The sequence below is a fragment of the Apium graveolens genome, chromosome 2 (assembly GCF_009905375.1).
Source record: "Apium graveolens cultivar Ventura chromosome 2, ASM990537v1, whole genome shotgun sequence".
Classification (NCBI taxonomy): Eukaryota; Viridiplantae; Streptophyta; class Magnoliopsida; order Apiales; family Apiaceae; genus Apium; species Apium graveolens.
In genome coordinates, this window is record NC_133648.1 from 15,797,820 (window position 1) to 15,820,448 (window position 22,629).

At 37.4% G+C, this 22,629-nt stretch overlaps 1 protein-coding gene and 1 long non-coding RNA gene across 2 annotated transcripts; both read right to left on the reverse strand.

Annotated features, from left to right (window-relative positions):
* Positions 1-1,857: 1,857 nt before the first annotated feature.
* LOC141705832 (purine permease 1-like) lies at positions 1,858-3,539 on the reverse strand. Its single transcript, XM_074508712.1, has 2 exons — positions 2,549-3,539; positions 1,858-2,345 (listed from the first exon to the last, which is right to left on the reverse strand). Exons 1-2 carry the CDS (start codon positions 3,293-3,295, stop codon positions 2,262-2,264), a joined length of 831 nt encoding a protein of 276 aa, XP_074364813.1. The 5' UTR covers positions 3,296-3,539; the 3' UTR covers positions 1,858-2,261.
* Positions 3,540-7,769: 4,230 nt separating this feature from the next.
* On the reverse strand, positions 7,770-9,879 carry LOC141705833 (uncharacterized). The gene is made up of 2 exons (XR_012568494.1): positions 8,909-9,879; positions 7,770-8,464 (listed from the first exon to the last, which is right to left on the reverse strand). It is a non-coding gene; the product is annotated as an uncharacterized LOC141705833 (long non-coding RNA).
* Between the last annotated feature and the right edge of the window lie 12,750 nt (positions 9,880-22,629).

The following is a 22,629-nucleotide window of genomic DNA, read 5'->3' on the forward strand; positions in this document are numbered from 1 at the left end:
AATTTAGATTGGATTCATCTATACAAATTTATGGGCCAAGCCCTAAACATTCATTTGGATCTCATTTATAAAAATATATACCGCGACTGACTATTTCTTTTTCTTACATGAGCTGAATTTTATTGAGGGCTTATATACTAAAGGGTCCGCTGGACTTTGATCTGGACCGGAGCCCACCCAAGATCCTTCTTTTAGGATCTCGGAAATCGGCTAAAATTAAGGTCCGCTAATATCGGCTAAGAATCCGTTCCCCTGGTGAAGTTTTTGAGGATTTTTGGTTGTCATTTCATCTGTTTTAGGATATATGGGATCTATGAGCAGGGAAAGGCTTCCCTGACCCTTTAGAAAACCAAATCTTTAATTACTACAATAAATATGAAGCTGATGATAAACAATGTGGATATGAGTTCACAATCTTGTATTATTAATTCTTCCTCGATAACAATACAGGAGTCCCATAGGCTTATTTGAGTAACCCCCCATTCCCCTTGTTTAGTTTTCAAGTGAAAATAAAAACCTCAAAATCCAACATCCCCCTTTCTCAGTTGAAACAAAACATTCATCCAATGTTAGTTGCATAAAAGTATTTAACTGATTGTTCGTTACACTTCACATAAACGTAATCAGGTTTAGATCATATGTACTTCTTGTCAACTGCAGGCATTTTCACCCCGTGCCTCTATATTCTTCTGCCTTCACTATTAAACAGCTTCCATTAGTCATCCTGAGTCATTGAGCATATAAATTTAAAAAAAATGTAAGTTTCCCGAGGATGTGAACTTGATTATCAATAGATCAAGTCTGGAAGTGCTACCTTCAGTACTTTCAAATTGCAGGATCTACACGATTTTCCGGCTTCATTCCTCCAAGAAATAACAGGCTAGGCTTAAAGTTGAACCACGCTAGTAACTTCCACCATGTCCATATGTGGCCAATAATCTTAGTCTCAGTATTAGTTGATCAAATGTACTTTCCCCTTGCCATACCAAGTTTTCCAATATGCTACTCCATTTACAATTGCAGCCGGTATCTTTGATGTTGGCCTACTTATAGGTACCAACATTTCAGGTAGCAAACTCCAAGAATTAGATTTATACTAGAAAACATACAAACAAATCACGTGGGATCCAGTAGATCGATCAACGAAACAAATAACAATTTGATAATCATTTTCCAGTTCATCCCAACAAAATCCGAAATATACATTAGAACTGCAGAAATGTTACGTAAGTGGCCTAGGTGATGTAATTTTCTTACCTTATCTAATAACAGGGTTCCATATTATAAAATGCTAGAATTTTAGAAGATAAATACAGACTAAACCATTAATTGAACCCAACATGCGTACCAGAGAATCTGTTACTGAGTCAGTAGGTACACGATCAAATAGTCTAGTTTCTGAAAAACTGGAAGAGACTATAGCTATATCACCGGAGGGAGGGAGGGTTTAGTATGAGATAGTTGCCAGGGTTTTGAGTGGTTTCACAACTGTAATATTTAACAAAACCAGGCTCGCAAAAAAGAGATTTCCATGACTTACAAACGGGCCGGAATCGCAGCAGAGATTTGAAGGGCAACCGCAGCAGTATTCCCATTCCAATTATATCTTGTGGCAGCTGCGGTAGCGCCATGTTGCTAGTTACACTATTGCGTGCTTTCAAAGGTACAAAATAAGGCTTGAGTCACTGTTGGATTCATTTCAAATATATTAAAATTCAAGTCTATCACATTTAAAATTCTAATTACCAACAACTTCTTCTTCAGATGGAAATCCATGGAGTGCCAAAAACTTCGTGTTTTACTCAAATTTATTTTAATTCTATTACAAATTATATGCATTATTTAACAAATGGCTAATCTTGCAAACTGAATATTACTGAAACAAGATTAGTATAAGCAAAAAAAGTTGTTCTTACAAAGTTTTTAACTTGTACGACTGATGCACTTTCATTGCAGCAAACACATTGCACTACACTTTGAAAATAAAATTCAATTTCAATTGCATTTCACACTGTTACTTGTTCTTCTTCGTGACTAATCGAAGCTTTTTTTCTTCTGTGATTAATTTTGTATTGTCCCTAGAAGTAAGAAATGAAAGCCCAGAGGCACATTGCTAAGGCTATCCCATTTTCAGCAGCAAATTTCTCGCCTATGAAAATTACAGCACATATTTGTTAAATCGGAACCAGAGAAGCCGTTAAAATGCCTCCAAAAAGCGACGAAGACCAGAAAATCACCCCAAGGCTGCCTAAGACATTCATTTATAAGGATAGTCCAGCAAAAATTATTATCATGAAGTAGTTTCTTGCTCCAAGCCCAAATTCTCTAGACTCTTGGGCAATTCCCTACAAGTAAAACATATTAATCAATTTGCAGATGATAAATTCTTATATAATGGCTTTGCTTCTAATAACAATCTAACCCTACTTTAGGAACCTGAGAACCAAATGAAAAAATCAATGAAAATTAGTTCTTTACATTCTTGGTAACAAGATGTGGATGGTTCGAGTGCTAGTGGACATGGATGTCCAAGTGAAGATTCACGTACCTGAAAATCTTTGTTAATGATCATAGGAACAGTGCAGAACAACGTCGCAAACATCATAATGAGAAACTGAATTTGCATGACGATATTAGTTGTTACTGGAACACCAGCTTTCATATAAGTGTACTCAACAGCAGGCAACATAAATCCGTGAATTGCAGCTCCAACAATTGTCATAAAGAAACCGGATCTATATTTATCATCCGATACGCCATTCGGACGATCTTCATCCAGATGCAGCCCTAGAATTGCAGATCCAAGAATCATCAAAACAACAACATTTATAGAGTAATGTGTGAACTTATGTCTCACAACCAAAAAAGCAAAAATCGCGGTAAAAGCAAGCTGAGTTGTGCACAGAAGAGAGTAAATAGAAATAGGAAGGTAAGAAATGCCAATAGAATATAAGTACGCAGAGAATCCTAGTATAAAACCAAGAAATGCACTAGCCATTACAAGCCATGGTGTGACAAAGATCGTGGTGGTTCGAGAATTTCTTTTTCGATTTTCGAAGAACGAAACTGATATCGGAAAAATTAGAAGTGGAAAGCCAGCAGTGAGCAACCAAGAACTTAGCCATCTTTTTTTGCCACCATGCAAATAGTAGAGCCTCATAAGAAGTGGACCTGCTATTGAACCAACTTTTACTAAAACGCAATTTATGAATAAAAGAGAAGATTTTGTAGCATTGCTAATCTTATGATGCTCATTATTTTGCTCTGTATTTTTGTTACTCTGTATTGTTTCCATGCCTTGATTTGGCAATGGGAATTGTGAAACATACAAGTTTTCTACATGTGTGATATGTATGTTTATATAGATGAAGAATTCAGGGAAGTTATAACAAGTTTCATTCTTAGATATACGCTAGCTGCCGAGTGCTGGGTGAGACTGAGACATAACCGAACACATTGTTCATTTGATTCGACAAACAACAGACAAATGTAACTTTTAATTGAAAGAGGGCTTATGAAAGCAATCCATTATGTATGATCATGTGTTGAATCAAGAATAAAAACTTCAAATTTTTCGATTCGAACTTCTTAATAAACAATAGAAGTAGGATTAATGCAGATTACCTTGGTGTTTAGGCTAAACTTTCATGCAAATAACATTTTCTTGAATAATATAAATTGTCGTGCAAGGGTTATTGATCATCTTTTTTTATTGCGTATGATATATATTTGTTGGATCATAAAATAGCTATGTCTATAAATTTGTCGTGCAAGGGTTGTTGCATGTTTTACTCAACTACTCATGAGGTTCCCCCCTTAATTGAAAAGCTAATTAGCCTCACTAGCTAGCAGAAACTATAAAGCATATCTGGGCTCATTGATCCCTACTGATATTTCTCAAACACATATAGTTCAATTTTTATGCTAGCTTTTGTATGCAACGGAGCATGAAAGAGTGAAGAGCCCAGGGACTAGTACAAGTACGCAGAGCTTCACTGACATGTTTTGTGCTGCAAAATCCCAGAGGGACAGGGTCCCGTATACACTGGGTTGGAGTATAACTCTGCATGTTTAGAATCTATCTGCATGTTGTGGCACGGCAGTGTAGTAGTGCCTTTTAAAAGCTTTTTCAATGGTTGACCATCTTCAAGAATGTAATCTTCATCAAATATTCAAACATATTATATTTTATATTTTATCTTTTTCACATCATTTTTAACATCTCTTATTTAAAAAACACTCCAATAATTGACATTTCAAGATATTATATTTATTAATTTAATAAAAAAATGCATAATCTAAATATATACTAGGAAAATAATATTTTGATGGAATGCCGTAATCACAAATAAAGTTAAAATCATATTTTATGAGATGTCAATTTTTGACCCTTAATATCAATTCACTTCCGATTCCAATACATCTTAATAATTTTAATAAAATGCTAATAACATATCGTCGTTGACACTCATTTTAACATCCTCCATTTGAACATGCTCGAATGGACAATACTCTTGGGCCGGGTGGTATTAAACTATGAGGACAAGTATATTTGTATCGTATACCTCGTCCAAATATACAGCTACCTCTAGGCTATTGTCTTAAAGTTGTATGGGCCCTGGGTCTGAGCTTAAACTTTATTTGTTAATACATTTGTTAATTGGATTCTGCACAAGGATCATTTGTTTTAATCGAAGGAAATTCAGGTGAAAAGAATAATGATGAGTTCGAAGCAACAACTCCGATGAATAATAATTTCGAAACAGCAACACCAGTTCAAGCACCTACGCCTGACTCCAGTGAACTCTCCGAAGAAGAAAGCGAGCCTAGACGTTACAGACGACTCGGTGACATTTATAACGATACTGAAGAAGTGGAATTACATGATGAATTAATGTTGATGGGAGTGGATGAACCAGTGTGTTACAGTCAGGCAATCAAAGAAAAATGCTGGGAAAAAGCAATGCAAAATGAGATCCAAGCTATAGAAAAAAATGGCACTTGGAATTTGGTGGAGCTGCCTGATGGACACAACCCCATTGGGTTAAAGTGGGTCTACAAATTGAAGAAGGACATTGAAGGAAAAATTATTAAGTACAAGGCCCGATTTGTAGCAAAGGGCTATGTTAAGAAGTAAGGTGTGTATTATGAAGAAGTGTTCGCTCTGGTTACAATGTTGGAAACGGTAAGGCTGTTGTTGGCACTCGCAGCTAAGAACAGGTGGGAGATTCATCATCTTGATGTAAAATCCACTTTCCTCAATGGTGAACTCAGTGAGCATGTGTATGTGAGCCAACCTAAAGGATTTATAAAAGAAGGAAATGAACATCTCGTCTATAAGTTGGTAAAAGCTTTATATGGTTTGAGACAGGCTCCACGGGCCTGGTACGCGAAGCTAAACTGTTGCCTAGAAAACTTGGGTTTCATCAAGTGTCCGTATAAACCAGCTGTGTATACAAAGCGATATGGGGATGAAGTCTTGGTGATAGGATTCTGTTAGGTCACACACACTGTGGGGGGGGGGGGGTGAATACAGTGTATAGAACAATCAAATCGAACTCTAATAACTCAAGTAACAGAAAACAAACTTTATTCAAAACAATAAACTCTGTTACAGTATAGAACTGTCATCTCTCAGTGATGAACAAATATCATGAGAGCTGCTAGGGTTACAATGAATAATCTTCTCGATAATGATAACACTTTTAGTGTAAACCCTATGTCTGTGTTTATATACTACACAGTTACAAGATAATCGCTAATTGATATGAAATATAATTCTGCTTCTTAAAATATATCAATCAGATATCTTTTCTTCCAAGTATTCTATTCTTCATAGAATTCCTTCTTCATGCATATCTCTTCTTATGTTTGTCTTGATCTTCTTTTCCTTTAATCAGCTGCCTTCCTTATCTGAATATTTCCTTTAAGTCCTGATATTATCTTCTAATAAATATCTCCTGAACCTTAAGTACTGATGACTTAAGTTCTGACTTCAGTATAAGTGCTGATTCCAGTTAAGTACTGATTTGTCCTGTTTAAGTAAGATCTGAAAACTAAACATAAATCATATTAGACATGACATTATCAAATATATCTAATAGAGTCTACGTCGATGACTTATTAGTCATAGGGACTAATGTGCATTCTATCGACTCCTTTAAGAAAAAATGGCGAGAAACTTCGAGATGAGTGATCTGGGAAGACTTTCACATTATCTGGGAATTAAGGTTAAGCAAGGAAAGGAAGGCATAGAGTTGAAGCAAACAACATACGCGAAGAAAATTCTGCAAAAGGCAGGTTTATTGTTAGTCGTTACATGGAGAGACCCACAGTTCTCCATTATAATGCAGTGAAGCGAATATTAAGATATGTAAAAGGAACTCTGGAATATGGTTTGAATTATGCAAGAGGCTCGGGAAACTACATTTTGTCTGGTTTTTCAGATAGTGATTTGGGAGGAAATATAGAAGACAGGAAGAGCATTGGGGGTATGGTGTTCTATCTCGATGACAGTTTAATAACTTGGGTGTCTCATAAACAGAGGTGTGTCACACTCTCATCATGCGAGGCTGAGTTGATTTGGCTAAGAATCAAGTTTTCCATGGCCGTAGTAAACATATAGACATTCGGTACCACTTTATCCGTGAATGCATTGAGAAAGGAGAGATCGAACTGTTAAATTTATACAAATTTATACAAATTTGTTAAATTTGTATAAATTTGAATGTTTAGCAGTATAGTCAGTCTTGTTAAGGTTATTTATCAATAAACAATTTTGTTGATTATAATCTTATAAAGATAGATTATGGAGCTTTTGATATGAATGAGAATTGCTTAGACTTTACCCTAAGTGATCAATGCTTTTATAAAAACTCATTTATATTGAAAGACAAAATCTGTCTTTCTCTTCCTAATACTGCTAGGTCATCAGTCCGTGTCTCATCAAATCATTTATCTTTTTAGGCATAAAAACAGACTTGTGCACTCGAACAGCTTTAGGAGAAAATCAAACTTCTTTCTACTTTAGTGATTGCTTATTTCATTAAAATCTTTTGAAATCACTACTGTACATCATTTCTCTCAAAAGATTAAATGCATAATTTTTTATTCATTATAGATCTTAAGTGCATTTTATCTCTACATTGCCATACGTTCTGTGAAACAGGTTCAACCTCCAATGGCATTCTTTCATTGATAGTCATGAGGTTGAAAACCCACAACTTCTATCCCAGACTGTAAAGACAAACACAGAAACAGAACCAACCAACACTCTCTTACCCCTAAAATGAAGTACGAATGAACGTGAGGGAGAAAGGGCCTTAGTGCACCACATAAGGAAGGTTCTAAATTTGTTAACTTAACAAATTTAGATTGGATTCATCTATACAAATTTATGGGCCAAGCCCTAAACATTCATTTGGATCTCATTTATAAAAATATATACCGCGACTGACTATTTCTTTTTCTTACATGAGCTGAATTTTATTGAGGGCTTATATACTCAAGGGTCCGGTGGACTTTGATCTGGACCGGAGCCCACCCAAGATCCTTCTTTTAAGATCTCGAAAATCGGCTAAAATTAAGGTCCGCTAATATCGGCTAAGAATTCGTTCCCCTGGTGAAGTTTTTAAGGATTTTTGGTTGTCATTTCATCTATTTTAGGATATATGGGATCTATGAGAAGGGAAAGGCTTCCCTGACCCTTTAGAAAACCAAATCTTTAATTACTACAATAAATATGAAGCTGATGATAAACAATGTGGATATGAGTTCACAATCTTGTATTATTAATTCTTCCTCGATAACAATACAGGAGTCCCATAGGCTTATTTGAGTAACCCCCATTCCCCTTGTTTAGTTTTCAAGTGAAAATAAAAACCTCAAAATCCAACATCCCCCTTTCTCCAGTTGAAACAAAACATTCATCCAATGTTAGTTGCATAAAAGTATTTAATTGACTGTTCGTTACACTTCATATAAACGTAATCAGGTTTAGATCATATGTACTTCTTCTCAACTGCTGGCATTTTCACCCCGTGCCTCTATATTCTTCTGCCTTCACTATTAAACAGCTTACATTAGTTATCCTGAGTCATTGAGCATACAAATTTAAAAAAAAAATGTAAGTTTCCCGAGGATGTGAACTTGATTATCAATAGATCAAGTCTGGAAGTGCTATCTTCAGTACTTTCAAATTGCAGGATCTACACGATTTTCCGGCTTCATTCCTCCAAGAAATAACAGGCTAGGCTTAAAGTTGAACCACTCTAGTAACTTCCACCATGTCCATCTGTGGCCAATAATCTTAGTCTCAGTATTAGTTGATCAAATGTACTTTCCCGTTGTCATACCAAGTTTTCCAATATGCTACTCCATTTACAATTGCAGTCGGTATCTTTGATGTTGGCCTACTTATAGGTACCAACATTTCAGGGTGCAAACTCCAAGAATTAGATTTATACTAGAAAACATACAAACAAATCACGTGGGATCCAGTAGATCGATCAACGAAACAAATAACAATTTGATAATCATTTTCTAGTTCATCCCAACAAAATCCGAAATATACTTTAAAACTGCAGAAATGTTGCGTAAGTGGCCTAGGTGATGTAATTTTCTTACCTTGTCTAATAACAGGGTTCCATATTATAAAATGCTAGAATTTTAGAAGATAAATACAGACTAAACCATTAATTGAACCCAGCATGCGTACCAGAGAATCTGTTATTGAGTCAGTAGGTACACGATCAAATAGTCTAGTTTCTGAAAAACTGGAAGAGACTATAGCTATATCACCGGAGGGAGGGAGGGTTTAGTATGAGATAGTTGTCAGGGTTTTGAGTGGTTTCACAACTGTAATATTTAACAAAACCAGGCTCGCAAAAAAGAGATTTCCATGACTTACAAACGGGCCGGAATCGCAGCAGAGATTTGAAGGGCAACCGCAGCAGTATTCCCATTCCAATTATATCTTGTGGCAGCCGCGGTAGCGCCATGTTGCTAGCTACACTATTGGGTGCTTTCAAAGGTACAAAATAAGGCTTGAGTCACTGTTGGATTCATTTCAAATATATTAAAATTCAAGTCTATCACATTTAAAATTCTAATTACCAACAACTTCTTCTTCAGATGGAAATCCATGGAGTGCCAAAAAATCGTGTTTTACTCAAATTTATTTTATAAAAGCAAGCTGAGTTGTGCACAGAAGAGAGTAAATAGAAATAGGAAGGTAAGAAATGCCAATAGAATATAAGTACACAGAGAATCCTAGTATAAAACCAAGAAATGCACTAGCCATTACAAGCCATGGTGTGACAAAGATCGTGGTGGTTCGAGAATTTCTTTTTCGATTTTTGAAGAACGAAACTTATATCGGAAAAATTAGAAGTGGAAAGCCAGCAGTGAGCAACCAAGAACTTAGCCATCTTTTTTTGCCACCATGCAAATAGTAGAGCCTCATAAGAAGTGGACCTGCTACTGAACCAACTGTGACTAAAACGCAATTTATGAATAAAAGAAAAGATTTTGTAGCATTGCTAATCTTATGATGCTCATTATTTTGCTCTGTATTTTTGTTACTCTGTATTGTTTCCACGCCTTGATTTGGCAATGGGAATTGTGAAACATACAAGTTTTCTACATGTGTGATATGTATGTTTATATAGATGAAGAATTCAGGGAAGTTATAACAAGTTTCATTCTTAGATATACGCTAGCTGCCGAGTGTTGGGTGAGACTGAGACATAACCGAACACATTGTTCATTTGATTCGACAAACAACAGACAAATGTAACTTTTAATTGAAAGAGGGCTTATGAAAGCAATCCATTATGTATGATCATGTGTTGAATCAAGAATAAAAACTTCAAATTTTTCGATTCGAACTTCTTAATAAACAATAGAAGTAGGATTAATGCAGATTACCTTAGTGTTTAGGCTAAACTTTCATGCAAATAATGTTTTCTTGAATAATATAAATTATCGTGCAAGGGTTGTTGATCATTTTGTGTTATTGCGTATGATATATATTTGTTGGATCATAAAATAGCTATGTCTATAAATTTGTCATGCAAGGGTTGTTGCATGCTTTACTCATCTACTCATGAGGTTCCCCCTTAATTGTAAAGCTAATTAGCTTCACTAGCTAGCAGAAACTATAAAGCATATCTGGGCTCATTGATCCCTACTGATATTTCTCAAACACATATAGTTCAATTTTTATGCTAGCTTTTGTATGCAACGGAGCATGAAAGAGTGAAGAGCCCAGGGACTAGTACAAGTACACAGAGCTTCACTGACATGTTTTATGGTGCAAAATCCCAGAGGGACAGGGTCCCGTATACACTGGGTTGGGTTTGAACTGATAACTCTGCATGTTTAGAATCTATCTGCATGTTGTGGCACGGCAGTGTAGTAGTGCCTTTTAAAAGCTTTTTCAATGGTTGACCATCTTCAAGAAGCTAATCTTCATCAAATAATCAAACATATTATATTTTATATTTTATCTTTTTCACATCATTTTTAGCATCTCTTATTTAAAAAACACTGACATTTCAAAATATTATATTTATTAATTTAATAAAAAAATATATAATCTAAATATATACTAGGAAAATAATATTTCATGCAACGTCGTAATTACAAATGAGGTTAAAATCATATTTTATGAGATGTCAATTTTTTGACCCCTAATATCAACTCACTTCCAATTCCAATACATCTTAATAATTTTAATAAAGTGCTAATAACATATCGCCGTTGACACTCATTTTAACATCCTCCATTTGAACATGCTCGAATGGACAATACTCTAAGGCCGGGTGGTATTAAACTATGAGGACAAGTATATTTGTATTGTATACCTCGTGCAAGTATACATCTACCTCTAGGCTATTGTCTTAAAGTTGTATGGGCCCTGGGTCTGAGCCTAAACTTCATTTGTTAATTCATTTGTTAATTGGATTCTGGACTTCTTTTAGTATGCCTAAATTATTATGAGCTATCGTTTATCTCTTACTCCCTTGTACAGATTTCCCGGATGGGGGAGTAACTTTGCTTTCCTAAACTTCTTTAGAAGAAAATTTTGGGGTTTTTTTTATTTGTAACTCCTAATTCCGGGTTCTTATGAATATGAGATTCCGGGTTTGACTTGGTTAGTCTTTTTGATTTGTGTCAAAGTGGGGTTACTTGAATTACTTAGAAGAAAATTTTGGGGGTTTTCTTTAATCTGTTGCCCCTAACTCCGGGGTTTTATGAATATGAGATTCCGGGGTTGACTTGGTTAGTCTTTTTGATTTGTGTCCAAGGTGGGGTTCCCTGAACTACTTAAAAGAAAAATTTGGGGTTATTATTTAATTTGTTGCCCCTAACTCCAGGGTCTTATGAATATGAGATTTCGGGGTTGACTTGGTTAGTATTTTTTATTTGTGTCCAAGGTGGAGTTCCTTGAACTACTTAGAAGAAAATTTTGGGGTTTTTGGGTTAATTATTGATATTTACAGCAGGGGTAATAACTGTTGGCAGTTACGTTCTTTAATACCCCGGGAACTAGATGTGAGTGTGGCCTGGTTCACAAGAAAATTAGGGAGAAATATACTGCCGCCGAGGTTGATAGTGCGCTCTGGCATGCATTTAACTTCGGGGAGGAGTATGAGTGGAGATGGCCGGAGCCCCATGAGCGAGTGTACCATAGACCGGTCGGGGGTTATATTGGGATACAACTAGAGCATCTCCGGTTTATACGTCTAGGATTACATCAATTCACTAAGTCCCTTTGCCGGGATGTGTATGAGATTCCCTTCACTCAGCTGGCCCCGAACTCTGTGAAGTGGATCAGTTGGTTCCTTGCATGTTGTCACGCCAAAGACTACCTCCCCGCCTTCAGACTATTCCACCATCTTTTTAAAATTAAAAAAATACACCAGTAGGCCCATATATGAGCTTTTTTTCCGGATAGAAGATTGTGGTATCCGTCTGACAAGATGGTGCTCCCGGTAAGCATGTTGAACTCCCTTAAGGGTTGGCACCAGGAGTTTATTTTTGTTCAGGGTGGGGACCTGGAGTTCATGCCGCTTCATAAGTTTGAGTTAAAAACATATAAATTTCCGGTCCAAAGGCTCGGAAGAGGCGCTCTCACGATGGTTTATGCCTTCTGTGGGGCATTTGGAGGGCAGTGGACCTGGGTCATCTTTACCAATAATGTAGACATGCATGCAGCCGATTGTAAGTCACTATTTCTTATCATTCTTGTTGTTTGTTTTGCTTTAATCTGATGCTTTAATTCGGGCCTAATATTTGAATTGGTTTAATTTCAGATATTCCAAGGTTGATCACGTACCCCGAAAATATGTTTGCGCAACTGAGAGATTTGGCCGCCGTTGTAGAAGGATCGGGGGCCTTAACAGTTTGGATGCTGGGAAGAAAAAGGTTGTTGAGACGGAGGCTGGTGATGGTGGGTCCGATTCTGGACACGTAGTGGTTGTTTGCCCAAAGATGACGACTATTCAAATTAATGAGCCCCAGATGGAAAAGGAGAAGGAGAAAGAGAGAGCTCCGAAGAAAAGGAAAAACACTGTTGTGGAGACCGGGGAGGAGGATGTTGAGGGTTCCGGGAGACAGGCCTCCAAAATGTTTGCTACGGAGATGGCTCAGGATACCCTGAAGAACCTTAAGGCATTGCTGGCTAGCTTTACTCCGGAGACACGCCAGAGGGAGTTATTTGAAAACTATACCACGACTACCGAGAGGAGGCAATACCGGAGGGAGCCTCTTGAGGATTTCCTGGTCGGGATGCAGGAGGACATGTTGGGAACCACGGACTTAGGGTGTTACTACATTTTACGATAAAGATTACGAAAAGAGGATTACCTTGTTAATGGTTGATTCCACGCTCTTCTATTGTATTCCCAAATTCCCTTGAGCGAAGTGTGGCCTCCGTCTTCTCAAGTTATCCTCTTTTCTTGCTCCTTGGTGGCTACAATATGTTTTCACACAATTGCCAAGCAAGAAGAGAATAAGAATATATATAGGCTACAATAGGGACCATGGATAATTAGTTTGGGCCTTCTAATTACATCTTGAGCCTAGCCCAATGTAATTAAATATTAATTCAATCCACTAAAGAATTAATATTTGCACTACCTTTCCTAATACCGTAATTTAATTAATTCGGTTCCAATATTATTTGCTTATTAAATTCCCCATGTTTAAAATATCATATGTCCATTAATTAAATAAATTACTGATAATTTATTTAATTAATATCTTTTATCCTTGATCATCCACTCAACCTTTATTTAATTATGCCAGAATAAATTCCACCTGCAGGGTTTCACATAATTAAATCTTTTTGAGCTTTCAAGGGGACATCATTAACCCGAATATTATCAGGACATGGATTCCTTCAATAAATAATATCCACCATGTATATAATTCCATCACCCAAAATATAATGATATAATTCAAAATAATTATTTCATATATAAATCAAAGCATGTAAATAATATACACGTGTCAATTACTATTTCCGGATTAAGAACCTAAGCATTAATAATAACATAGAATCTTAGTTCTCCTTCTTAATCAGTATTAAGGGAACAATTCTAAATTTGATCATGTTCAATATACACAAAGTATACTAGTATTATTTATTAGTCAATATAAACTAATCTAAATAATACTATAGCCATACCAGTGGATTGTCCAACACCACCTGTGTTGTGAACCTTATTATATTATATAACCGTATTTAACAATCTAATATTCTGTATCCCATTTGATACTAGATTGTTCACAATATATAATATTAGAAAACATGTAAACATTCAAATAATTCTCAAATAAACTGGCCAGAAATAAATGTACATACTTCAAATAAATATTTTCAGTATACACTAACAGGACGTTACCGTTGTAAGTATTTATTTTCTTTTCGTACTTGTCCTTTTCTTACATTGGCATATTTCTAGTTATAACAGTTGTTTTTCCACAGGCTAACTCCCGGATTTCCAGTCTGGTGGCTATAACTCGGACCTCTAAAGTAAAGGAGGATGTTTGGGAGGCCTCGAAAACGGAGGCAGAAAACTTGGCCCGGGAGCTGAAAGCTTTGAAAAAGGCCAATGTTAAGGAAAACGAGCCTAACGAGAGGATCTTGGATGATCTTCGGGCCAAGCAGGACATGGTTGAAGCTTCTATGAGGGAGATGAGGGAGGAGAACCGAAAGCTGAAAGAGACCTTGGCTGTCAGGCCGACTCCGTGTGAAGTTATGGCCGGCTTCCGGGGAACTCCCACCTATTACGAGGAGCTGAATGAGAAGGCACTGGAAAATATCCAGATTTGCTTGAGGGTTGCCTCCCAATACCTCGTTAATTACCACGGAGGGACCATTGATGTCTTTCTGGAGAAGTATATTGAAGACGAGGCTTGTAATTTTAATTTCGTATTCTAATTAATTCCTGAACTAAGCCTTCCGACTTCTTAAAATTGTTTGTATTTTGAATTTTCCCGGGGTTGGTTTCCTCCGGGTTATTTTATTTGATGTTCTGTTTATGTGCATTTTTCTTGTTGTCTTTTGTTTTAGTACAAACTTTAGAGATTAGAAAGTTTTTGTGACACAAAGGTTGTGTTTTCTCTGCCCGGGTAGGAGTAAGGTTTGAATGTGGAAATTTTCTAACTACACATGGGATGTGACTTTTCGACCCCGGGTAGGGATAAAACTTTAAATTATAGAAATTTTTCTAAGTACACATGGGTTGTGTCTTTTCGACCCCGGGTAGGGGTAAAATTTTAAATTATAGAAATTTTTCTATGTACACATGGGTTGTGTTTTTTGACCCCGGGTAAGGGTAAAATTTTAAATTATAGAAATTTTTCTAAGTACACATGGGTTATGTCTTTTCGACCCCGGGTAGGGGTAAAACTTTAAATTATAGAAATTTTTCTAAGTACACATCAGTTGTGTCTTTTTGACCCCGGGCAGGGGTACAATTTTAAATTATAGAAATTTTTTTAAGTACACATGGGTTGTGTCTTTTCGACCCGGGGTAGGGGTAAACTTTACATTATAGAAATTTTTTTAAGTACACATGGGTTGTGTTATTTCGACCCCGGGTAGGGGTAAAATTTTAAATTATAGAAATTTTTCTAAGTACACATGGGTTGTGTCTTTTCGACCCTGGGTACGGGTAAAATTTTAAATTATATAAATATAAAACTATTTTGAATTGTGCATTTGGGGTGCGCATACAATAGTTGTAATCTAACAGAAGAATAGAATGATTCTAAACTATAGGATTCTCAAAATAAAGTACTTCATTTAAATAGAAACAAGGCAGAGGTTAGATTTCGGGCATGATAGATATATATATTAAATCATATAATTGGAAAGTTAGGATATCACAGTTCTAGCATAGAGATGACCCCGAAATGTGCACTTTTTAATTATTGGTACAATTTCCTCAACCAGGTTCCGTGCCAGGTGTTTGGGACCTCGGTGCTATTGAGATAGCATAATTTATAGGTCCTCGGGCGCACCACTTTTTTGATCTTATAAGGCCCTTCCAAGTTAGGCTGAAGCTTGCCTTGATTTTTCAGGTTTGAAGCTTCTGTGTCCCGGAGTACGAGATCCCCGACCTCATACTCTCTGATCTTGGCCTTCTTCGTAAAGTAGATTTTTGTTTTCTCTTTGTAGCTCCCCATATTTTGCACAACTCGGTCTCTTACCTCATCTAACAGCTCTAATTTTTTTCTAAAGCCTTCAATATTCGAGATTTCATCGAAATTGATAACTCTGTGGGAGGGAGATCCGGTTTCACCTGGGAGACGAGCTTCGGTACCGTAGGCAAGTTTGAAGGGGGTTTCCCTGGTTCCTATCATGGGGTGGTCCTGTAGGACCATAGGACCTTCGGGAATTCATTTGGCCAAGTCTTTTTGGACTATTCCAATCTTTTTTCTAGGCCCCGGAGTATGGTCATGTTTGTTACCTCCACTTGTCCGTTCCCTTGTGGGTGTGCCATAGATGCCCTTTTATGCTTGATTCCGAGCTCTTTCAGGTATGCTTAGAAGTCTGATCTACGAACTGCGGGCCGTTATCCAAGACCAAAACCCTTTGGGATCCTGAATCTCATTATGATGGAAGTTATGAACTTTATGCAATCCTGTTAATTAATTGTTCACATTACCTTGGCCTCTGGGTCATGTAGTCAATTGCCACTAGGACGTAGCGTAAATTCCCCTTTATCCGGGGAAGGGCCCATGATATCTATGCCACAAATAGCAAAGGGGAACGGGAAGAGTACTGACACCGGAAGGCTCGGGCTTTGCTTTGGCACATTGCTAAACTTTTGACATTTATTGCACTTCTTCACATATGCCACAACATCTGCATGGATTGTTGGCTAATAACATCCATTCCTGATGACTTTATAGGCTAGAGTTTTTGATGCTTAGTGATCCCCGGAAATTCCTTCGTGAACCTCCTGGAGACAATGCTCGGCTTCATCCGGGTTGACACACTTGAGAGTCGGTGCTGATAAGGTTCGTCTATATAGTTGATTATCTTCAAGGAAGAATCGGGCACTTTATGCTAGAGGTAACGGGCCTTGTTCTGATCTTCTGGTAGGGTTCCCACTTTCAAGTAGGCTATGAAAGGAGTCATCCAATTTTCCGGGCTGCTGACATATAAGATTTCGGCCCGTTCTGTGCTCGGTGCCCGGAGCTTCTCAAAGTAGACCGAACTACTTAGATCTGAAGTATTTTGTACGAGCTTGGGGAGCTCATCCGCTTTGGAATTTTCCCCTCTATTGATCTGTAGAATTATTGTATCCGGGATGGTCTCCAGTATACCTCTCACCATTGTTTCGTATTGTGCTAGCTTTTGGTCTTTTATAATATATTCCTCACTCGTTTGTTTGATCACAATCTGGGAATCACTGTGGATGATCAAGCTTGTTACCCCGAGAGATTTTGCTAGTCTGAGTCCGGAGAGTAATGCTTCATATTCAGCCTGATTGTTTGTTGCTTTGAATGAAAAGGTTATTGCTTGTTGGATTGTAAAGCCTTCTGGACTTAAAAGGATTAGACTCACCCCGAATCTCTCAGTTGCCGCCGATCCGTCGACATATAATGTCCATGCGTTCTTTTCAGAGGCTTTATTCTCGACATTGGTTTGGTTTGTTGAGATTGTTGGGGCTTCGGGGAAGGTAATTCCATGATGAACTCAGCTAGTGCGTGGGATTTACTGTTTTTCGGGGAACGAACTTAATGTTAAATTGGCTTAGCTCTATCGCCCAATTGACCAGCCTTCTGGACGTGTATGTTTTATGGATGATTCTTCGGAGTGGTTGGTCTGTGATTACTTTGACTTCCCGACCTTGGAAATATTTCCTTAGCTTTCTACTTGAATGTAAGAGGGCTAAGGCAAATTTATCCAAGTTTGGGTACCGGGTTTCTGCATCCTTAAGGACTTGACTGACGTAATAGACCGGGCTCTGAACTCCCTTTTCTTCCCAAATGATAAATAAAGAGATAACTCTAGTTTCGACCGTAATGTAGAGAGATAGGGGTTCTCTGGGCTTAGCTTTTGATAGTATTGGTGGATTCATCAAATGTTGCTTAACTTCTTCGAAAGTTGAGTTACATGTTGGGGTCCATTCTATTAGCTTTTTGTTCCGGGCTCCTTTTAGTAACTCAAATAAAGGCAGGCACCTTTTCACAAGTTTTGGGATAAACTTGCGAAGTGCTATTAGGCATCCTACCAACTTTTAAATGTCTTTCTGGGTCCGGGTATCGTCATTTTCATTATTGCATTAATCTTTTCCGGTATTGCCTCGATCCCCCGTTCACTCACCAAGAAGCCAAGAAACTTCCCGGATGGAACTCCAAAATCACACTTCTCCGGGTTTAGCTTCATGTTCTACTTTCTTAAGTTGTCTAAACACTCCTTGAGGTTTTTCATGTGATGCGGTACCGTGATTATCTTAGAAATCATGTCGTCGATATATGACTCTATTTTCCTTCCCAGTTGAATTTTGAAAATGGTGTTCATCATATTTTGATAGGTAGCCCCTACATTGATGAGCCCGATTGGCATCATGATGAAGGCATATATAGCCCGGTGCGTGATGAAGGCTGTTTTGGCAATGTCAACCAGATTCATTTTGACTTGGTTATACTCAGAAAAAACATCCATAAAGCTTAGCATAACGTGGCCTGTGGTTGCATTAATTAACTGATCTATGTTGGGGCGGGGTGGGAATCTTTAGGACACGCCGAATTTAGTCTCATGTAATTAACGCACATCCTCCACTTTCCGTTGGGCTTTTTTACCAGCACAACATTGGTGAGCCAATCCAGATACTTAATTTCGCTGATGATGTCCGCCTTTAGCAGCTTTTCTACCTCCTCATCGATTGCTTGTTGCCGCTACAGGGCAAAATTTCTTCATTTCTACTTGATAGGCCTTTGTTTTGGATCCACATCCAGGCTATGCATTGCAACTGACTCATCGATTCCGGGCATATCTTCTGGCGTTCAAGCAAACACATCAGCATACTCTTTTAACAACTCGACGAGCTCTTTCTGAAAAGCCGTTTCCAGGCCCTTACCAATTTTTACTTTTCGGGTGGGGTTCTCGGACTCGAGTTCTACTTCTATTGTCTGTTGGGACGGCTCGACCTTTGTCTTTTCTTTGGTTTCTATGAACTTTTATATCCGGGAATCAACATTGGTTATGTTGTATCCCGAATCTTCTATCATATTCACATCCAATTTGGGTCTTTTGCTGAGATGTTTTTGATGTTTCTTTCTGCTTTGCCCCTTGGTGAGGGACATTGCTTTTTTCTTATTCTCCGGTTCCGTATCTGCCATGATTAAATCATGTCCATAGCACCTCCCTGTCATGTCTCTGTATCCCTTTAATTCTCCTGTTCTTATCGGGGTGGGGAATTTGAGTTTTAAATGAATCGCCGATGGGATGGCTTCGAGCCTGGTTATTGTCGGTCTGCCGAGGATCATGTTGTATGATGATGCTGCGTTTATTACGTAGAATTTCATGATATGAGAAAGCTGTTAGGGTGTAGTCCCAGAATTTATGGAGAGGTAAATGATTCCCCAGATTGGTATCATTGAGTTCCCGGACCCATATAGGGGGTCCTCGAGGAAGGGGTCCATGCGTAAGTGACCAAGCTTCATCATGTTGAGTGTGTGATCAAAAACTATATTAGCGGAAGAACCGTTATCGACTAAAATTCTTTTTACCTCATTGTCCGCCACCTCGAGAGTCATCACTAAAGCCTGGTTGTGATCCGGATCCAGGCCTTCATAATCCACATAGGATAAGTATATTGGCTCATCTTCGGAGGGCTGGATCATCTGTACGTCACTATCCATCTCCGGGCTCCGGGGTGGAGAGGTTGTCCCACCAAAGATGACGTTGACCACATGCTTACCGTTGCTCGGTGCCTTGTCTTTGTCATTTAATTTTCTCTGAAGATACTGGTTCATGTTCCCCTTTTTGATTTGGTCTTTGATGAAAATTTTAAAGGAGAAACAATTCTTGATCGTATGGCCGTGATCTTCATGGTATCCACAATGCTTATCCCGGGCCCTGTTCTCGGGTGGTGTTAGTAAGGGTTTTAGGGGATAATAGAAGGTGTTAGGAAATGAATAACACACAGGGGGTGAATATGTTTTACTATTTTTAAGCTTTTCTATAATATTTTTTATCGTTGAACAAAGTAAATTAAATCTTGTAGTGAAACTGTGTTCATGCAGAAATTAAACTTGCAAGAATAAAGAACACAGATCTTTAAAACTCATTTTATTTTATATTAAAATTAAGAATATTTTGCTACAAAATTTCTAGGCTCTTTGTTGATAAAGAGTTTAGCTTCTTCTTGAAAGAGTTACAAGATTTTCTATCTAAATTGTTACCCCTGACTAAAGGGCCAGTGTTAACTTTATAATTTAGTTCATTGCTGGTTTACACAGTATAAAATAAGACATGTTATTAGCTTTAGTAAACAATCACTTGTCATTTCCATTTATAGAAAAGTATATCCTCTATTTCTGGCTTAGCATATCTTAGCATCATGTGTTAACTTTGATCTTCCTTTGTCAGTTAATCTTCACAATTGATCTTGCACATCCTTCAAGCTGCTTTTTGTAGACTTGTCAATCCAGCTGTTTTGATTGTTTGTTGATTGTTAATCTTGGATATTGAACTGATCTGCAATTTTGTACTTTGAGATTTTACCTCGAGATCTCCATTTGGTCTATAGAGAACCTGACATCTCGATAAGTATATTGGCTTATCGAGATCTCTAATACTCCATAGTGAATTTGACTTATAGAGGTCTCAGAGTTCTCGAATGAGACTTTGGCTTGTCGAGATCTCTCAGCTTCATGTCTTCACCTTGACTTGTCGACAACTTAGAGTTCTCTAGTGAATTTTGACTTATCGATATCTCTGAGTTCTCTAGTGGACTTTGACTTATCGATAACTCATAGTTCTCTAATTAATGTAAACTTGTCAATAACTCTGAGTTCTATAGTGAGGAAATGATTTATCGATATCTCCAAACTTCATGTCTTCAATTGACTTGTCGATATCTCTCTGAGTTCTCTAGTAGCTTTCCTGACTTCTCGATAAGTCATTTGGAGTTCTCGAATGACTTCTCTATAACACTAAATCTGTGACTTGTAGAGATCTTGACTTAAGGTATTTTTATCTAAACGGATTTATTCAACTCCAAGCTTCTTCAAAATTCTTCTTAGGCATGATAATCTTGATCTTCTTCCAAATAGAATCCTTAGGCTTGACACTGTTTAAGGAAAAAGACTCCAGTCTCCTCCTTTACATTTTTACAGACTTTAAAATGTTATAAGTATAAAATACAAATTAAGATAACAATACAACTTACTTAAGGTTTACAAATTGTCTTAGTTTTTAAGGTACAGGCATGTCTTGCACAACAATCTCCCCCAATTTGTGAGAAGATTGCTTAACACAAATTCATGACTGTTAACAAGACTAACCCCAAGTTTAAAAATGATGGAAAATGAAATTAATACACAAAGCTTGATAGAATTACATCTTTTGTACAACATGAGATTTACTAAGTTCAATGATTACAAGTATCAGGTAAAGACAGATTTTTTGTCATCTTCTTCTCTAAGTAGATCCTTCAAGTGATCTAGAATTTTAAGTACTTCTATTATAGGTGTTCCACTTAGAGCTTCTGCAAGTTTTTGTCTTACCTTGGGATAACCACTGTCTAGCAAATCTATTTTAAACCTTGAGAATCCACCAGCTTTGATGTTTAGAAATTTTCCATCCTTAGAGATTCTGCTCATTCCTTTGGCCTTTAGATCTTCTGATCTTTTTATAAACATCTCAATTTCTTCATCATACTTCCTCCTTCTTTCCCCAGCTTCAACTTCATTTTTTTTCTTGTTTCTTCCCTTTCAATCAACCACTCAGCTATAACTGATCTCCATGCCCATGTGGCAGTATCCTTATCATTTAACAAGCTTATTATTCTCTTAATTTCTGTGGGGGAGAGAGAGTCCATTAGATCACTGCCAAGAAAGGTGAAGGAACCAGCTTCATAGAAAATTCTAACTTCCCTAAGAGATACAATCCAGACTCTGACTATTTTCTCAGCAAGTTGTTGGAAATGATCTTCATCTGAGATGCACCAATTTAAAGGTAGGAAGTCAGATTGCTTGAAACAGTTCCAGATGGCCCTTTCAGTGACTTCAACTTTTTCAGAAGACTTGACTTTCTTATTTTTCTTCCAACAGATTTAAGATTGACTTTTAGTGAAGGCTTGGTTAAAGGTAGGGTTGAGATTTTCTTAAGACTTGTTTGGCTTGTGGTAATTGGAATTTTTAGGAAAGAGTTAGCTGTTTGTTTGTACAGAAATTTTGGCTTTGAGGTTTGAGGTAGTTTGATGTTTGAGATAGTTGATGTTAAAGGTTGAGCTAAGGTTTGAGCTAATTGTATTTGGATTTTTAGGGATTGGTGTGGTTCTGAGCCATCATGAGCCTTTTTGGTTCTCCTTTCACTACCATTCTTCTTCTCATCATTCTTCTTCTCCTCCTGCTTCTTGTCCTTGCTGCTAGTTGCCTTGGATTGACTTGGTTTTGAGCCAGAAGGTTTTTGATCATCTTTCTGCTCATCATCATCCTCATCTTTCCTTAGATTGTACTTAGTAGCTGGCAACATATTTTCATAATCTATAAGGTATCTTTCCAAGATCTTGATCATCTCCACATCCCCATCTGTCTTGCTCTTCTTGATCTTCAAATCAGATTGTAGAGTTATGAGCAGCCTTAGGTTTGATCTGAAATAATGTTTAGGAATATAGAGATGCTTGGCTTGCTTGGTGGAAGGGCAGACATAAACAATTCCCTTTTGTGGAGATAGACAGGCTTCTGAAAAAACTGCTACCTGTGCCTTTTTAAACTCATGTAAAAGTTGAGTGTCTTCAGGAATTACTTGGTGGACTTCGTCAATCATAATATCCAATTCAGAAGCTCTCAATGTCTGAAGATATTCCAAAGTAACTTGAAGACATCTGTCTACCCCACAATTATTAATATTCATCACAATCCTCTTCTCTAGAA

What these genes read in the sequence shown, in the direction of transcription:
- LOC141705832 (XM_074508712.1), bottom strand. Translation starts at nt 3,295, where the DNA reads ATGGAAACAATACAGAGTAACAAAAATACAGAGCAAAATAATGAGCAT. An exon ending in TCATTAACAAAGATTTTCAG is followed by an intron (nt 2,346 to 2,548) that starts GTACGTGAATCT and finishes TTTTACTTGTAG; the next exon opens with GGAATTGCCCAAGAGTCTAG.